The sequence below is a fragment of the Talpa occidentalis genome, unplaced genomic scaffold (assembly GCF_014898055.3).
Source record: "Talpa occidentalis isolate TD23 unplaced genomic scaffold, MPIMG_talOcc4v2.1 talOcc4.16, whole genome shotgun sequence".
Classification (NCBI taxonomy): Eukaryota; Metazoa; Chordata; class Mammalia; order Eulipotyphla; family Talpidae; genus Talpa; species Talpa occidentalis.
In genome coordinates, this window is record NW_023601653.1 from 2,274,836 (window position 1) to 2,293,788 (window position 18,953).

The following is an 18,953-nucleotide window of genomic DNA, read 5'->3' on the forward strand; positions in this document are numbered from 1 at the left end:
GCCCAGGGGCAGACGCCAGCCTGCGCCACCCTGTCCCCTGAGCTGTGACCACAGAGCAGGAAGCCTGCCCGCCGGCCTCGGCGAGCCCCCCAGTCCCGCTCACCGCTGCCGGGAGGCCCCCATAGAGGCAGGGTGATGGCGGCAGAGGGGACGTCTGTGGACACAGGGAGCCGGAGGGCCTGGGCAGGGCCCCTGCGCCTGCATCCTGGCCAGCGGTGGGGGACACAAAGAGGACCCTTACAGGCGGCCCGGGCACGCCCTTCGTGGCAACTGAATCCAGGGGCAGCTCCTGACTGTCCCCTGAGCCTGGCTGGGCAGGGACCGGGGGCACATGGTCCTCGACGGTGGCTCCCAAGGGGTTTTTCTTGTGCTATTCCAGTCATCTGAAATGCCCTTCCAGCCTTTCCCCGGAGTTCATGGCCGTTGTCCATGCAGCCCAGGCATCCAAGGCCTCCGCCTCCAGGAAGGTTCTCCTGATCACCCCGCGGCGCTGGCCCAGGGGGGTCAGCCCACATCCCTCCTGCTGGAGACACTGGGCCTGGGGGGGCCTGGGGAGGGCTGCTCAGGGTGTGCGTGAACGAAGGAAAGATGGAGTGAAGGGACAGGTGCGCTGGCAGCAGGCAGGTGGGACGCACAAAGATTTAACCCTCTCCTCTCTGCACCCCCCTGGCGGGAGGCACCCTGCAGCCCCAGCAGCACCAGGCTCTGCAGCAACAGGAACAGCACCCCCCTCCATCACCCCCTCCACAGCCTGCCCAGGCACTCAGTGCCCATTTCACAGGTGAGGCCTCAGAGCAGAGCGAGACCCTCACCCTCACAGCCGCTGCTGCACCCGCCTTGCCTCCCAGGGGAGTCTCCTTCCTTGGGGAGAGGCCCCGGCCCCAGGGCAGCCCCCGGAGGAGGCGGCAGCTCTCAGCAGACTGAGCCAGGCGGCTCCCCTGCCTCTCCTTGCATCAGGGGCGGCGGTGGCTGTGTGGTGAGCGGTGGTGCATCCCCCCCAGCACCCCTGCGCACCAGGCTCACCAGACCAAGCCCGTCCCCCTGCCCCAGGCCAATCACTCAGCCTGACCCTGACCCTGGACCCAAGGTCAGGTTGTTCTTCCTGCCCCCAAGGGTCCGGCTTCCCAGGCCACCTCCAGGGAGCCGGCCGCCCCCTCCGCCAGAGGCCCCAGGTGCCCCAGGTGGGCTCAGTCTGAGCCAGGACAGGCCGAGACCGCTGGGGCCTCACCCTCAGCACCCCGGCCTCCTGGGGACGCCCCACACCTGAGCCCCACCTTCAAGCGCTGCTGGGGACAGGCCGGCCTCGCAGCTCTCTGCCAGCAGCTCCTGGCCTGGGCCGAGGAGGCCGAGGGCGAGCGGCAGCAGCAGGCCCCAGGGCGGCCGTGGGGCCTGAGACCCACCCACAGGGAGGCCACGGGAGAGGCGGATGCGGACCTTGTCCAGGGTGGGGGTCCCCAAGGTGGCGAGTCCACAAGGCCCAGGAGGGCCTAAGCAGCACGTGAGTATACGCACGCCCTGGCTGTGCACCCCAGACCAACACAAACAGCCTCTGAGGGACACCCCCAAACCAGGCGACACCCTGAATCAGGCTGCCCAGGACCCCGCAAAATGGAAGATTTCCTTAAGAGAGACAGCAAAGGTGCTGGGGGGCTGGGGCTGCGTCCAGACCCCATTCCTCACCGGGAGGGGAGCACCGGCGCGGGGGGCGAGGAGGGAGGCTGTCCAGGCTGGGCTGCCCACACCAGGCTTCCTAGGAAGGGGGGGCCTTGAGGCCAGGGGTGCCGGGCAGCAGGCCTTCGGGGCCCACCGGGATCCCGTCGTCCAGACGCCTCATTCCAGGCCCCTGTTCCCTCGAGGACAGATAAACGCGGGCCCTGGACCACACAGGAGCGGCCCTCCTGGCCCCACAGCCGGCCGCCGGGACACGCCCGCGCCGAGAGCCTGCTCTGCCCCGGCACCTGCCCCGAACAACAGCCTCCGAGGAGCCACCGCCTGAGCCCCGTGTCTACCGCCGCGCGCCCGTGACGCGTAGGCCGGGGAAGAGCGTCGCGGACACGGTCCGTTCGCGTCCACCCGCGAGGAGACGGCGTCTGAGGATGAGCAGCTGAGACCGTGTCCTGCGCCGTCAGCGCCTCCCTGCAGGCAGCTCCCAGCGGGGCGCCGCCTCCCGCCCCCCCCCAGCCCGCCCCCGCTGCGGGTCACTCCAGGGGCCGCCGTGCTCCTCGAGGTATGATGGGGACAAGGGTCTGCGCTCGCAGTGCTGGCGTGGGGGGGCTCGGGGACACCGCGCGGACAGCCGCAGTGACCGCCGCGCAGATCTGATCGCCCCAGGCTGCCCTGTCCCTGTCCCCCCGGCCGCCCCTTGTGCCCAGAGCCGGGAAGGGCGCCAGAGGCTCAGGCGAGCACCCTCCCAGCCTGGCGGGGGGACTCAGCCCCGGGGGTGGTCGTCAGGCAGCCCCGGCTGCGCGGGAATAACCCAACCTCCCCAGGCCCTGCTCCGGAGGCCCCGGCAGTGACCGAAGGGGCCGGGGAGTGGCCGGCCGTGCCCGCGCGTTCACCCGGGGCCAGCAGACGCGGCGGCCCGGGGTCTCACAGCTGCACCCGCCCGGCGTGCTTGGGTCCGGCCTGGTTCCGTCCTGGCCCTTCGCGGAGAGCTGGGCCCCGAGGCCCCTGGCTCCCTGGGAGGCCCCCGGAAGCCCCGCCGCCCAAGGCCTGCCCCCCAGAGGCGGCCCCTCCGCTGAGACGCGGGCTCCGCACCCAGACGCCAGCGAAGCCGCAGTCACTTCTCAAAGTTTAATGTCTCAGCAGGTTTAGATTCCTTTTTTCAAAATACCAGAAGTAATTAGACCAGATGGACTCGCCGCGTGCCAGCTTCGCTCCCTCCCTCTCTCCGTTTTTTTTTTAAATCAAGGCCGTTTTCAGTTAAATGAGAACAAAAAATGCATCCAAACCCATAAATGAATACGGTATGTATACGGCATTTTTTTTAACACTTAGGCTTCTGTGACAGCTGAGTTCTTCCTCTTCCCTGTAGTCGGGTCCCGCCCCTTCCTCCCGCCGCCCCGGGGAGCTCGTGCGCGTCTGCACCGAAGGGGCCAGAAGCCTCCCTGGGCCCAGGGAAGCCGCAGCCCTGGGGCAGGAGTGGGGGGCCAGGGGAAGGTGGGGGAGCAACACAAACAGGGAGGTGGTGTCCCTTCTCCCACCCGCTCGGGACGCAGGGACTGCTGGCGTGGGCGGGAGCAGGATCCGGGGACCGGGTGAAGGGGCATCCACCCTCCAGCCTGGGGTGACGGGGAGTGGGGTCAGCCAGGAGGGGCAGGGTCAGAGAGACCAGCACTAAGGAGAGGCAGGAACCAGCGGGCAGGGGGGAGCCGGGGTGAGCCGGGGAGAGGCCGCAGGAAGACCAGCAAGACCAGGTCAGGTCTGCATTCGAAGGGAGGCCCCATGGCCTGGCCTCTGTCCACCTGCTCAGCCTCCATTCGTTCATTTAACAAAGAGTTACTGTGACACAGGACACTGCGCTAGGTCTGGGTGAAGCCACAGAAAAGGGGACCCGCCCCTGCTTGTGCAGGCCTGTAGGGGGAGCAGCTTCAGAACCACCGGGCAGAGAGATCCAGTCCAGACGCCGGGGTCAGTACCTGGGCACCCACCGCCCTACCCCATCTCCACTCCCAGCCGCACCCCTGCTCCACACCTTCCATCGAGCTCGCTGGTCGGGCTTCTGCTCGCTCAGTTCCTCCACCTCCCAGCACCCCTCCCGCTGAGTCTGCCCAAAGCAGAGTCCTCCTCCAGGTCTGGCCACTCTCGGCCTGCCAGGCAGACCCCACCTCCTCTCCCCGTCCTTGGCTGAGCCCATCACGTCCAACGGTCCTGGGGCCTCACAGGCTGCGGGGAGGGTTCACCCAGGCCCTGTGCACGGTGTGCTCTGGGACCAGACCGCAGGCCTCTCCTGGGGCTCGGGGAGCCCCGCCTCTGCACCTGGCCCGGCAGGATGCAACCAGGCCCCAAGCCTCCTGCAGCCTCCAGGCACCAGGTGACACTGTGTGGCATCCATCAGGGCAGCCCGGGACAGTCCCAGATGTAGTACTGAAAGCTTTCCCCGAAGTGCCCACACCTGTGGAGACCCAAATCACCCCTAAATCACCCCTCAACTTTCTTGCAAGTACACCTCCTCCAGGAAGCCCTCCAGGATCAATCCACACGTCCAAGCACACATGTTTCTCCTTCCTGTGTGTGGTACCTTCCCACCCTGACAGCCCCTGGCACTCCAAGACTGCTGCCAGTGGGTCTGTCCACCTGCAGGATGGGATCAGTCCGTCGGTCCTCGCAGGACAGTAAGGATGAGACAACACTCGTGGGAACTTCACCCCAGTCCCAGCTGACTGTAAAGGCTCAGGAACGAATTGCTGCCCCCACATCCTCACTATCGTCTTAGTCATCACCAGCAGCAGCAGCACCTTCACCGTCATCTTCATCATCGCCATCATCATCGCACTCCCGTCACCACCACCACCATCGCCACTTGTACATCAGCGTCTCCTTCATCGTCACCACACCCACCGTCATCGCCACTTACACCATCACCACCCCATCGTCAGCATCACGTCACCATCCTCACGGGGCCCCTGTGGACACAGTGACCATCACAAGAACAGTCCTGGCCACTCCCACCTTGATCCCCACCCAGCCAGGTGAGCTCAGGGGTGAAACCTGACCCCTCTATGTCTCCATCTGAGCTCATCATTTAAACAGCCGCCACCCCAACACCACGAGCCAGGCCCGCCTTCCGGGCAAGTTCTGGCATCCCCTGCCCCGTCTGGCTGCTCCACGTCACCCCACGCAGGCACCGTCGCACCAGAAGACCGGCAACAGGGAAGCCCCCGCGAGCACAGCAGCTGAAAGCCGCGGGTCGGGAGCCCGTCTGCCTGGAGCTAATCTCCTTCCACCCCTTGCTAGCCGCATGACCTCAGCCAGTCCTCCCCTCTGTGCCTCGGTGCCCACCTGGAAGACAGGCCCGAGAGCGCCCAGCTGAGTGGGCGCCACAGAGCACCGAGGACACGGCTGTGTAGCTCAGTGCCAGGGAGACGTGGGGAGATCAGGGCCCGGAGAGCAGCAGGGACCTGCCCGGGGTCACCCAGCAAGGAGGGGCCTCGGGTGCCGAGAGCTCCCACTGCCCCCAGCCCCGTCCCCCCGCCCTGACCCCCAGCCGCGGCCAGCAGCCAGGCACTCACCACGGGGAGCCGTAGACCCTGAAGCCCCGCACGGTGACCTCCGAGTCCTGCAGGTAGATGCAGTTGGTCAGCAGGGACTGCACGTTCTCGTAGTTCTCCGGCTTCAGCTTCGACACGGACGGGAAGTAGTAGAAATCCTGCTTGATGAGGTCGGCCATGAACTCCTGGTCGAAGGTCAGCTCGTGGTTGCCGGCGATCACGATCTTGTACTCGTAGGGCAGGCTGCCTGCGGGCGGACACACACGGCGCTGCCGTTGGCCTAAAAGGCCAGTGGGCACGAGGGGCGCGCGAGGAGCAGGCAAGGGGCGGGCGAGGGCCAGGCGAGGGCCACTCCCCCGCGGGCGCCCTCGGATCTCAGGCAGCGGCCCAGCCGCGGTCCCTGGTGGGGCCTGGCGGGGTGGCGGCCCTGAGTGGGTGACGGCGTTGAGTCCTGAGAGCTGCGGGAGGGCCGGCAGCGTCCTGGGGCCTCCAGGCTGCCAGTGCCAGGCCGCGTCCTGGGGACCTCCCCGCTCAGTTCCCTCCACTGCAAGGAGACGCCCCTCACCCGGCCCCGGTCCCAGCACCCCAGGCCCAGCGCCCCAGGCCCCTCCACTCCTGGGGTTGGACTCTTTAGCTTCCACCTTCCAGCAGGAAGCGCAGGTTCTCGGGGGACCTAGGTCAAAGCTGGGGAAGCCGCCCTCGGGACGAGCCCAGCACCCCCGCCCCCCGCGGCCTTGGAATCCAAAGTCCAGCAGAGTCTAAGTGGAGTCGGCACGAAACCGTCCGGGAGACGCGCGCTGAGCCGGCGCTGCTGGGGCAGGAGCCTGGGCCCTTCCACCCGCCCTCGCCCAGGCCCTCTGCCGCGCTGGCGGCCCGCCACGGCCTCCGCTCCAGGGACCGCCACAGAGGCCTCTGCTCCCAGCTGCCAGGACTGTCTGCCTCGCCGGGGCCGGATGCCCGCCTCTGGAGCAGATGAGACAGGCGGGCCAGCAGACTCGGCTCCCGACACTGGCCGGACGGAAGCGCCAGGACCGGGGACTTCCATGCCGGAGCCGGCAGCAAAGCCGTGGGACTGCGGCCACAGCCACTGCTGCGTTCCAGCGACTGGCTGAGTCCACGCGCCCACGACGGGGCCTGCACGCAGTCTGGCCAAGTGGCCGCGGGCACACAGAGGGCAGGGGCCACCTGACTCCCAGCTGGCCACAGGGAGAGGCCCAGGGGCTGGGGGGCAGCAGCGCGAGAGAAGATTCCAGAAAACCATCATCTGCTCGTCACAGCCTCTCGCCACCCCAGACTTGGTCCCGGTCCTTGAAGACACAGTGTCCTCTGCCTCTCCTCAGCGCAGGGAGGCTGGGGACCGCACGCCTCACAGCTCTGCTACGACCTGTGACTCAGCCTCCCTGGGCCTTAGTTTCCTCACCTGCAAGACTGTTCTGGGACACGGAAGACAACGCAGGGAAATGTCCAGACACTTGATGCTCGAAAGATGCCAGCTTCCCGGGACAGACTCAGGAAACGGGAAGCCTGCAGGCCAGCCCTGCCCACAGACATATTTTGTTTGGCCTAAGTTTTGGGGTTTTTTTTTTCAAATTTGAATTTGTTGCCATCATTAGATATTCGAGAGATTCCCAATAAAATGTCATTCTTTCTGTTTTCTAAAAATAAATCAGTCAATTGTAAAATCTTGAGATCTTGGCCCAGCCAAGCGCTGGAGAGCCACGCCTCCCTTGAGTAAGACGCAGTGTCCATTTGTCCAGTCCCCACCCAGCCCTACTACCACCCCCGGCTCACTTCACTCGTTGGAAGGTACTGGCAGCTCCTGGAAGGTGCTGGGTTTCTGGACTTTCCCACAGTGCCTGGAGACAAGACGGGACAGACCTGGTCTCTGCTCAGCGCTGCCAGCAAGGTAGTGGGGAGGAACAGAGGCGGGTGGATTAAGGATGGGTGAATGGCTACAGAAGGACAGCTGGAGACATGATGAATCCACCCATCTCCATCCACCCCCGGCCCACCCTGTCTGCCTCCTGACCTCTCTCCCCGGGCCCCGCTTTCCTCCCATCATTCCGGCCAGGGATGTTGTTCCGCCCCACCCCCTCACTCCCAACCCTGACCGTCCAGCTCAGAGTCTTCTCTAGCTCACGGGTGTGGGTGGGGAGCCAGAAACAAGGCTCTGGTGGGGCCTGACCGTCAGAGTTGGGGTGAAATTCCCTCCTTGCTTCTGAGGCTGCTGCCTCTGTTGTTATTGCCTAAGGCTGCATTAGTCTCCACGTCCCCCTCGGCAATGACCAAGCTAGCTGTGGGTAAAATGCTTGCTTCCGTGGAGCGTCCAGGCATGGACCCCACCCACCCCGGCCAGCCATCCACCACTGTGTTCCAGACCCAGAGCAAGACACCCTGGGGACACACACATGAGCAGGACTCTGTCACAGGGCCAGTACCGGTGGGGACATGCGGGGTTCCAGGGACCACCCCTCACTGGATAGAAGAGGACAGAGAGGGGAGGGCCCTGCCTGAGGTCACACAGCCAGAGCAGGGAGCAGGACGGAGCCCTGGCCCCCCGCGTGGGCATGCCCAACAGCCACGCTGCCCCTGGGGGTCGCGCCAGGCAAGCGGGGGCTGGGAAGATCTGAGGGTTTCAGAGAGAGTGGCACAGGGCTTGAGGCCCAGGTTAGATTCTGGACCAGACGGGCCTGGGAGGTGGACGGGACATTCTCCTCCCAAGCCCACTCTCCGGCTCCAAGCCACTCCGAGGCCTCGCGGACACCAGCCTGGCCTCCCGGCACATCAGGGCGGTGGGCATCGTGCTACGTTCCTGTTCTGCCTGCTCCTGTCAGGCCATCGCCCCGGGGAGCTCCCTCGAGATCCTGGCATTTACTTGCCAGCCATGGATGTCTTGGCTAAAAGACATCACCAGGAAGTAGCCGGCGAAGCACGCGGGGATGGCCCTATCAACGTCTCATGTGCTTTTTCCACCCAAGGAGACCCGCATCTCCGCAGCGCTCCCCGGGGCGCTCGGCACGGCGGGGCCCGCGAAACCTCCGTGGCTGAGCTTTCAAAATCAATCTCCCTCCCAAAGGTTATGGTTCTTTATCACCAGCACTTATCCATCCCATTTAGCAGAAAGTGCTGCCTCCAAACTGCATCATCTGTTAAATTCAACAAGAATTTGAATCCTTGAACGTGCGGGCTTCGCCATCGTCTGCGCCATCCCCGGAGCGCGGGGCCCCGCGGAGTTTTAGTGTCTCTAACGGCGGTGACAATCAGGAAAATGCCCACTTACAGCCTCTTCCGCCCATTTCCAGCTCCCAGAACGCAGCAGAGGGGGATGGAATAAAGAGACAGCGTAACGATCTCTGATTGCATTTTTAGTACGTCTTTGACAGTTCTGTGTTTAAACACTTGCCGATGCCTGGGAGATTCACATCAGCAGCCTTCTCGCTATGGCGCAGGGCTAGAAAACCCTGGAATGAGACACGCCCACCGCCGGCTGCGAGCCGCGTGGGTCTCCAGCAGCCGGGAGGCTGGACAAAGGAACTGCGCGTGGCCCAGGCGGGCAGGCGAGGCCTGAGGTGGGGCCAGAGCCGAGCCCTGCACACGGCGACAGGCTCTCTGGGGGCTCTGCGTTTGCTGCACTGCCGGGCCCCTCTGCGTGCCAGGTGCTGCGATGCCGTGATGGGCGATTTACCTTCGGTACGCTAGACGCCCCGGAGCCAGGTCTCACAGAGGGGAGCGGTGCAGCCGGGCGACTGGGGCACGCTGGGCAGGGGAAAGCCCGCATCCACCCCACCTCCCCAAAGCGGCCGCAGCGAGCCCCACCTCTCTGCGCTGGGTGTCTCATCTGCAAGAGAAGGGCCCCCGGCCCCAGAGGCCGGGACAGCACGAGAGGCGCTGCGTCGCTCCTGCGCCCCAGACATGCACACTGGTTGGGCACTGTGAGGAGGAGGGAGTTTGTGCTCACAGATCCCGAGGGAGGCGCTGGGGCTGGGGCTCAGGCTGGCAGCTTTGCCCACCGAAGGTGCCCTCTAGGTGAGCCCTTCCCTGGCCCTCGGTTGATTAGCCCAGCTGGAAAGGGCAGACCCTCCCCCACAGGCACAGGCCCCAAATGCCAAAGTATGAGAATGAAGAACAGTAAAGGCCTGGCTAACACCCCCTGGAGGGGCGTCCCTGTCAGCCTCAGGGGAGAAATGTCAGAGGGGAGCGGAGGGCATGGGAAGGTCAGGTGGCCTGCCCAGGGCTGGTGTGGCGATGGCCGGGGCTGACCGTGGGGACAGCAGGCCCTGCCCTGAGCTGCAGGCCCAGCCCGCGCATCCTGCAGCGAGGATTCTGGACCCTCAAGGCAACGCCGATGCCCACATTTACGAGGCAAAGGCAAGTCTGCTGCATCCTAATAGCCAAAATGTTTAACTTTCGAACATTTGTTTTTCCTGGGAAATGTTTTAAAAACAGGAACATTCAGTCCTAATCGTCCTTAAATGCTCATTTCAATTGCCACCGCAGAGCACATGTGGCTTTCGGTGGAAAGGTATCTGCGTTTCCCCACCCCAAGAGGCGGCCTGTAGCCACACAGGCATCACGGGAACCTCCCTGAAGTCGCTGCCTGCAGGCCCAGAGATGCCGCTGAAGGGCCCTCGGTGCCTCCCCTGGCCCCGGGCGGAAGGAGACTCAGAGCTCAGGCCACGCACCTGCTCCAGCCAGCCGCCTCCCCTCCAGGCTGCATAAGGCTCCTGATGCTGGCGCAGGACCCCTTTCCTGCCCTTCCTTCCGGCTCAACACCAATTCATCAGTTTGTCCACACGGCACCTCCTCCAAGAAGTCCTCCGTGAGTGCCCTCTCTTCACTCGGCCCTAGCAGGGGGCCGGTGCTCCCCAATGCTCAGGGTTCCCTCCCTGCCAGCCATGTTCACTGTCACCAGGCCCACTGCTCCTATGTCCCGGGACCCGGGAAGGGGTCCTTCCCGCCCGGGGCCTGTTTCCCCATCAGTTCCAGGAGGCTCCTGGGAGACATTTCCACTTTCTGAACCCCTCCAGGTGGGCATGCAAAGGGTACTGGGCGGAGTTCCCATGGTGGGTGCTACTAGGGTCAGACAGCGGGACAGCCAGGGTGCCTGCCGGGGCAGGCGGCTGCCTTGCTGACGTCCCCCGGAGGAGTGACCGGGAAGCGTCTGTCCTCTCCGGGCATCTCGGCACCAGTGCTGGACAGGCCACCCGGCCATGTGGCCCTGAAAGGTCAGGGGCTCGGGAGTAAGAAGGCGGTGGATGAAAAGACTGGCTTGCTGGGGCAGAGAAACTTGAACCTCCTGGGAGGGTGGTGGGGAGGGGAACCACGGAAGCCACCAGCAGAGCTGGCGCCAGCACCCCGGGGGGGCTCAGAAACCAGCAGCTACAGAAGCAGGTGGGCCCAGGCACCCCCACCCCCGCCACGGTACCTGCTACCGTGCCCTGCACCTCCCACCTCCACAGGAGAAGGGGCTTCATCTCAAGAGAAAATAAGGGCCCCAAAGAGGCACCGGGGCCCCCGGGCCCAGCAGGGGACTGAACAGCAGGAGGCGAGGGGAGAACACAGGCAGCGCGGCCGCCCCTGGCCCCCCAGGGCTCCCCAAGCGGCTCGCAAGGTCCGGAGCCAGCTTAGAAACGGGGGCTTCTCTCTGAGGAGAAAGATCCAGGAGGAAAAGGCCACAGATATTAATATCAGGGGCCCCCCAAAGAAGAGGGCAGGTCCCATCATGGTCCACCTCCCCCTACACACACACGCGCGCGCACACACGCACACACGGTGCTGTCACACCTCGAGGCAGAGGAACGGCCACGGGAGGAGACCCCGGGAGGAAAGCCCGGGCGCGGACGCGCGGGGACAGGCGGGGGGGGGGGCGCCCCTGGGGAGCTGACAGACCAGCACGGGCCCCGGCAGCCAAGCGGGCTGCCCAGACCTGGGAAATTCAGACGTAGCAAAACCTAATATTTGTCTAAAGTGCAGGAAGCTCTTTGGACCAAGTCGAGGAAGCCTCCCGGAGTCTGAACCAGGGCGGCGCTGCCGTGAGCGGCACGGAGGCCGGGTGGAGACCGGAGCGCGCACGGCAGGAGAGGCCCGGGAGAGCAGCGGGGCGCTGACAGAGCTCGGGACGAAGGCAGGAGCAAGTGCCCGGGACGAAGGCAGGAGATCTGCTCCGAGAAAGGGCCCCCGCGTGGCCAGAATAAAAGCCGGACAAACACCCGGCCCCGAACAACGCGGCCTCGCCAGCAGCAACACCGGAAGCCGAGGGGAGAGGCGCGGTGCCCGCCCGAGGCTGAGGGCAACGAGCTGCCCCGGGAGCTCCTCGTCAGGGGAACCATCCAGAACCATCCACTCCCAGTGAGGGCGGAATCAACGCCGCGGCTCTGCCACACGCGTCTCTCGAGCGCGCTCTTCCTCCGGAGGCCGCCGCAGGGCGTGCCCCGCCGACATGAGGGGGGAAACCGAGAAAAGGGAAGCCTTGGGATCCCAGCGCCAGGGGACCGCGCAGAAGACAGTGGAGGGCGACCCCAGGATCCCAGGACGTGACCCGTGGTCTCACGGGCCAGGCGGGGGCGAGGGCCGGACGCTGTCCGAGGTGTGAGAAGAGGCCGCGCAGCGGCGGCCCAGCCCCGCTCGCCACACGCCGAGGGCCCTGCGGAGCTCTGCGGGCACCTCGGGATGAACCGCGACGGGCCGCAGAAAAGCAGGCCCGCCAAGCAGCGCCCGCTGCGGGAGACCCTCGGCCGTGCGGCGAACACCTGGCCGTGCCCCGGGGAGGATCCACCGAAGGCCGGGCGACGCGTGGGTGCGGAGGGCGAGCGCGAAGCCTGCACGTCTCCTCGTGAGGAACTAACAAGCAACACCTCGACTTGAAATATCAAGAATAGAAGTAATATCTAAAATTGAAATATCAAATAATAGCAACGCAAGGTTGTAGCCGGCAGGCGCCCGGGTGGGCAGAGCAGCAGCTGCCGGGGACAGGCGCGCTGGGCCGAGGAGAGGCTGCAGCGGGGAGGGGCGGCTGCTGCTTCGTCACAAGCCTTGCGGCTCCTGTGACTTGTCGTGTCCATGTATTGCCCAATGCAAATGCCATCTTAATTCATTAAAATTAATTAAAAAGTAGGCACTGGGAGGCCGGCCGCTTGCCAACCTCCCAGCTCTATCCAGGGGTGGTCCAGACTCTCACTGCTCTGCCCACTGCTCAGACCCTACAACCAAATCGCACTGGTGTCGGGTAAAGTCAGTGAAAAGACGGAGCAGGTGTTAAGCCCGGCTGGTTCACGCCTCTGACAGCCCGGGGATCTCGGGCTGGGCTTACTCTGGCAGCCAAGTTCAAAGGCAGGTGATGTGCTCCTCACCTGGGCAGACCAGGCCGTTTATGACATCACAGGGTCCACCTGCTGAGAGTGAGCCAGGCTCCCTCACAAGCAGCCTCTAACCTTCTCAACAGCCCCACGAAGCCGGCAGTATTGCTGGCAGGTGGAGAAACCAGGTCTGCAAGGTTAAATAACCCCATAATTGGTCAGCAGAGAAGTGGGAATTTGACCCCAGATCCATCTGTAGACTATTCTCCCTCCCTGTCGCAACCACCGACACGTTACTGGCGCCAGAGTTGTTGCATTAAACACTCTTCAAAAAAAAAAGGTGCCGTGTATTTAAGTTCTTACAAATTTCCCGTTCCAAGGAGCTCTCAATGACTATTTTAAACAACATAATACCCTGGAGAAGATCTTGTGGCCGCTGTAAACAAGCCTTTAAAGACCATTTTAAAAAGCAATTCTGATGTTAGAACTAATTAAATGAATGCAGCCAAGGTGCAGGATACAACAGCATGGCACCAAAAAACTCAGCCGCATTTCTATACACTGACATCAGACAATCGAAAAAGGAGATTAAGAAAACAATCTTATTTGCAGTAGCATCAAAAAGAATAGACTACTTAGGAATAAGTGATAATAACAATACTTGGGAATAAGGAGGCAAAAGACTTGTACATTGAAAACAATGACACATTTGCTGGAAGCAATGAAAGGAGACACCGATAAGGCGGTGGCCGTCCCCTGTTCACTGGGCTGGAAGATTTCGCGCTATCACGATGTCAGCGTTACCCCAAATGATCTACAGATTCAACGCAATCCCTACCAAAACCCCAGCAAGAGTCCTTGAGAAATAGCAAGATCCACCCTAAAACCCCCAAGGCACCTCCAAGACCCCGAATAGCCAAAGTCATCTTGGAAAAAGAACAAGCTTGGGGGTCACGCTCTTCCTGACTTCAAAACTGACTACCAAGCCACGGTAGTTAGAACAGTATGCTACCGGCACAAAGACAGACACATAGACCAGTGGCACAGACTAGACGGCCCAGAAATAAGCCCTCACACATATGGTCAGGCGATTTTCAACAGAGATGCCAAGACCATTCAATGAAGATAAGACGGTGCTTTCAACAAACGATGCTGAGACTGGATGCCATCCACACTGGGAAGAACGAACCGGAGCCTTGACTTAACAGCACACACAAAAATGAATGTGCAATAATAGGGCACAGGCCTAAATGTAAGAGCTGAAACTAGAACATTCTTAAAGCACAGGGCGAGGCTTCGTGATACTGGATTGGCAATGATTTCTTGGCTGGGACCCCAACAGCAGAAATGGGGGGAAATGTATCAGAATGTAACCCATCAGGGCCTCCCCTGGTGGCTCAGCGGTTGAGCGCTGGGCTGCGAGGCTGCCCGCAGCCTCTGCAGCGCCGTTTGTTCCCCAGCTGCCGGCGAGGGTCCCACAAAAAAAAAAAAAAAGACTGTAACCCATCAAAGGATACAATCAACAGAGTGGAAAGGTAACCAGTGGAAGGGGAAAAACAGCTTGCAAACCACATTTCTGATAAAGCGTTCATATCCAGAAGACACGAAGAATTCTACAACTCAAGATTCAAAAAATAAACCAAGAATCTGAGTGGACGTTTCTCCCGAAAAGCTAAGCCAGCAGCCAAGGGGATTTGAACCCGGCGCTCGTCCTCAAGCAGCACAGATCCCAGCCCAGGCAGCTCCCGCTTCACAGCCCTGGGCGGGAGGGGGCGGGGGGCGGACTATGAGACCATAAAAGCAGAAAATGAAATAACACGTTGGTATGTTGGTGGGGACGTGGAAATGCGTTCACGTGCGCACTGTCGGTGGGAAGGGGAAGTGGAGCAGCCACTGTGGAAAGCAGAAGGGCAACGCCTCAAAAAGCTAAAAATAGAACTAGCGTGTGATCAGGGATGCTATTTCCGAGGCCGCGCCAGAAGCCCCGCAAGCAGGCGCCCCGGCAGGTGCGCTCGCCTCGCAGCAGCAACGCTGGAAACAGCCCCGGGCAGAAGCAGCCTCGCCCGGCCTCGCCCACCGCCGGGTGGATGAACACGGGCCCAGGCGGTCCCCGCGCGCAGTGGAGACTGTTCAGGCCTAAACAGGAAGGATCGGGCGCAGGGACAGCGCTGGACCCTGAGAACGGGGGCTCCACGGAATGAGCCGGCACAGAGGGACAGATCCTGGCTGGTGCTAGTCACCCAGGTGCCCGGAGCAGCCGGACTCACGGGCACAGGAGACGCCCGGGGCGGGAGTCATTGTCTGCTGGGATCAGAGTTTCCATTGACAAAACGGGACGCGTCTGGGCACCATGAGTAACACTGTGCGCGGGGAGTGTCACCGAGCTGTGCACGCTTGAAAGGCTAAAATGCAAGTGTCACGGATATTTCACCACGTTTTAAACAAAGCAAGACTCTAGAAGAAGAAAGCTGAGACCACAGCATCCCAGACAACCAGGGCTGTCCGTGGGGGGGGGGGGTTCTTGGGGTTCGCAGGGTCCTGGAAATGCCATTTTTAGAATCTTAGACACTGGGAGGCAAGTAATTCTAATCTTGGAAGCAAACATTCTAGAATTTTAAACGTCATCAAGGCGCAGAGCTGGACCAGGACAAGGGGCTGTTTAGATCTTGGCCACCTGCCACTCCCCAGCCCCCCGGCCCTCCCCCACCCCCCACGATGTCCTACGAGAGAAACCTCACGCCGCAAGCCTCTGCAGCCGCACCAGCAGGGAGCTCCAGGAAGGACTTCACCGGCGCCTCGAGGACGCTGCGCAGACGTCTGGCCCTCATGTCACTGAATGAACATTTTTCTGAAAGGTTTCTCGGGTGCCTTTGGCCCTAGACACCCCCGTCAGAAGGGGAGAAAATGGCCAAAGACAATGTTCTTTGCAGCGGCAGCGGAGGTGTTGGACAACTAGACCAGCGGCTCCTTCTAAAATCATTTCTTAGTGAAAATCAAGCACTTTAAAGCTAAATAAACATTTGGATGTTAAGATCCACTGGCGTAGAATCATCTGGCCTCTCCTGATTATTCATTCCTTTATTCTGCAATCACAGTGCTTGGCCTGGTGGGTGCCAGGCCTGAGTCGGGGGAGGGGTCCGGCGGGCCCCACAGTCCACTCCCGCGCCATCGAGTGTGGCAAAGACTCACGAGCTACAGGGCAGCTGGCGCCCTGCAGGGGCGGGGGGGGGGCGGCGGCGGGTCATACACAACATAACGGCGTGAGTTTCCCCTTCCCTGCTCAGAAGTCAGGCTCAGAGAGGGGGTGAAGGGGGATCTCAAACCACAGTGAGCTGCCATCTCGCCCTGTGCCGGGCACATAAGAGAAAGATCCCAACAACAAGTGCGGGAGGAGCCAGCGAAGGGGGAGCCTGTTCCGCGGTTGGTGGGATGTCAACTGGGGCGGCCGTTCTGGAAAGTCATCTGGATTTACCTTAAAAAAAAGGAAAACCATATGATGTGGCAAGCTTGCTCTGGGCACGTCTCCAAAGACTACGAAGACATCAACACAAACCCCTCGAGCGCCAGTGCTCACAGCAGCGTTGTTGTCAACAGCCAAGGCCTGCGAGCAGCCTGGACCCAGCGCAGGTGACGGGATCAAGATGTGGTCGGGCCACACCGTGGCTGGAGGAAAGCATGCAAGGAGGGCAGGTCCACAACACGAGGGGGTGTGGAGGACGATGTGTAGCAACACAGGTAGGCTGATGACAGCCACAAGACATCCCACAGCGGACAACCTGATCACGGACAGTGTCCCCAACTGCACCTCAGTAAACACCGCGAGGGCTCCGAGACAAGGGGGTGGGGAGAGGAGCAGGGATCGGAGGGGGTGGTGGAAAAAGTAAGTAAAATTTTAGGGCCTCCCCAGTGGCGCAGCGGGTTGAGCGCCGCACTATGAAGCTGTCCGCAGCCTCTGCAGCACGGGGTTCGATTCCCGGCCGGCCAGGGAGATGCCCACATGGCGCGGCAGACCTCTCCTGTCTCGCCCGCTGCTCCCCTCAGCAGTGTCTTCGGTCCGTCTGCCTGTTCTGCTCCCCCTCTCTCTGGTGAATTCTCTCACCCTCCCACACCTCTGGTCTGTACCCCAGCTCCTGCATGAATAAATAAATCTTTTAGACAAAATTTAAAAAGAGGGGGTGATCGTCGCCATAGGTACCACAAATGAAGAGTAATCCAGGCCGTGAGGCTGCACAGGGCACCCCGGGAAGAGAGAAGGAACAGAGGGGGAGAAACCCACCTGCTGGGCATCTGGTCACTTCCCACAAGCCCAGGGCAGGGGTGTCTGGGCGGACATCACTCTGGAAGGGGCCATCACCTGGGCCCAGCAGGCGAGCGCTGGAGGGTGACGGCGGGGGGAGGAGTCACACGGGATCAATGAACAAACAACTTCTCTTGAACACCAATATGACAAATGTTAGTCTGGAAAGTGACTATTTTGAGAGGTTGGGATGTTACCAAAGAAAGCCCCGCTTTGTCAGCTCAATGCTTCCCCTTCAGTGTCGTGGCTGTCAAACCAGCCAGAATTAGCTCCAAACGGCCTTCCGCAAGCTCTCAGATCTTCATTTGCATCGTGCACATTCGGAAAGGTGTGAAATTCTTCTTCTTCTTAAGAGAAATCAAAGAAACAAACCTATACACTTTTTAAAATCTGCTTTTCTTTGAAACAAATTTCAAAGAAACTAAATTCCAACTTTTAAATATCAGATTAAAAAAAGAGGCAGGCATCCCTGGACGATATTAATAGTAATAATTAAAGCTACCATCAGCGGAGCATCGACTTTGCACCAGCCTCTGGGGGTGCAGTCACAAATAATCACAACAAAAACAGTAGCTGCGTTTATTATGTGTTTAGCCCAAGCCAGGTCCTCTAGCACCGAGTCCAGATCCCCCCCTGCCTTGTAGGACCCTCCCAATGTCAGTCCCCTTTTGCAGATAAGAAAATGAGGTTCAGAGGTCATAACATGCCAGGTGGTTAAACAAGATCCCAACCGAAGTGTCACATTCAATCCTGACAAGAGCCGGACAAAGAATGCACTACCCCTACTGTGTAGACGAATATTGAGGTGCAGGGCAGTAATGACTCTCAAGACCGCCCAGCAGGCAGGTCCAGCAGGGCTGGGGAAGGGGCCTGACTGCCCCACAGCCTGGGTTCTTTCCGCTGCCCTGGCTAATTTCAGGAATTCGATTTACTGTCTAATAAGCAAATCCCCACCGTGGCTGCTGACCGCGGTGCTGAAGATGCGACCACGCGGGACAGCCGGGCTCCCTCTTGGGGGAGGGCCTGATGGGCTCCTGGCAATAAAGGAATAAGCACTTGAGTGCCAGGTCAGGTAGGGATAACACACACAGAGAAAATAAGGTCAGGCGAGTGCAGAAGGGAGCATCGGGATAGGGGATCTGATCCCCCTCCAGGCCTCTCTGGGAGGTGATGTCTGCGAGCCCCAGACCTGGGTGACTGTGGGAGAACACTGCCTGGAACTGGGCTCAGTTTTCTCACCTGAAACGTGGGGACATTACTCAGAACCCCACCTGCTTGCCGCAAGGGAAATGTGAGCAAGAGCAACGGCAGAGGCGCCCTAAGCTGTCACGTGCCGGCCAGGGGAGGTCACTCCTCAGCTCCTGCGTGACTCGGCCTCGAGGCAAGACATGCTTTTTCCCTGAGAAATGTAGGATGTTGGAAGTTTTGGGATCTTATCAGCAACTTAGTTGACCCTAATGCTTAGTGCAACCCCAGGCCCACAAGATCTAAGCATCATGGAAAGAGGGAGTCAGGGCTGGAGAGCTGGGACTCTCTGGATATGTGAGGGGAAGTGTCCGCGTTAAATAGTGGCTACCTTAGGTATTAGGTTTTCTTTTTTTTTTTTTTTAAGATTCTTTATTTATTTATTTATTTATTTGTTTGTTTGTTTATTTATTTATTTATAGAAGCACTGGGTACAGTCAGAAGCACGGGAGGGTGAGAGAATTCACCAGAGCCAGAGCGGGGAGCAGAGCAGGCAGAAGGACCGAAGGACACTGCTGAGGGGAGCAGCGGGCGGCAGGAGAGGTCTGCGCACCATGCGGGACCCTCCTCCGGTGGCCGGGGAGCAGGGGAGCAGCCGGGGATGGAACTGGCGCTGCAGAGGCTGCAGGCAGCCTCGCAACCCAGCGCTCAACCGCTGCGCCACCGGGGAGGCCCTGGAATTCTCTTTTTTGCTGTACAATCTTGGGCAAGCTCTTCACCTCTGAGCTCAGTTCGTCATCTGTAGAGACAGTAACAGCTGACACCTCGAGGGGCTGTCTGGCTGCACTGTCCCAGTCACTACTGCCCCCCCATCCCGTGACTATGTAATTTCAAGGTAATGACAATGAAGTCAAACATAAAGTGTCTCAGTCATGACAGCCACATTCCAACTGCTCGGGGGACAGG

The 18,953-nt window shown here is 61.0% G+C and overlaps 1 protein-coding gene across 1 annotated transcript in view; it reads right to left on the reverse strand.

Annotated features, from left to right (window-relative positions):
- MPPED1 (metallophosphoesterase domain containing 1) overlaps positions 1–18,953 on the reverse strand; it is a 40,113-nt gene that overhangs the window by 5,434 nt on the left and 15,726 nt on the right. The window contains exon 3 of the mRNA XM_037513411.2: positions 5,232–5,457. Coding sequence (XP_037369308.1) covers positions 5,232–5,457 — 226 coding nt within the window. The remainder of the gene's footprint in view (positions 1–5,231; positions 5,458–18,953) is intronic.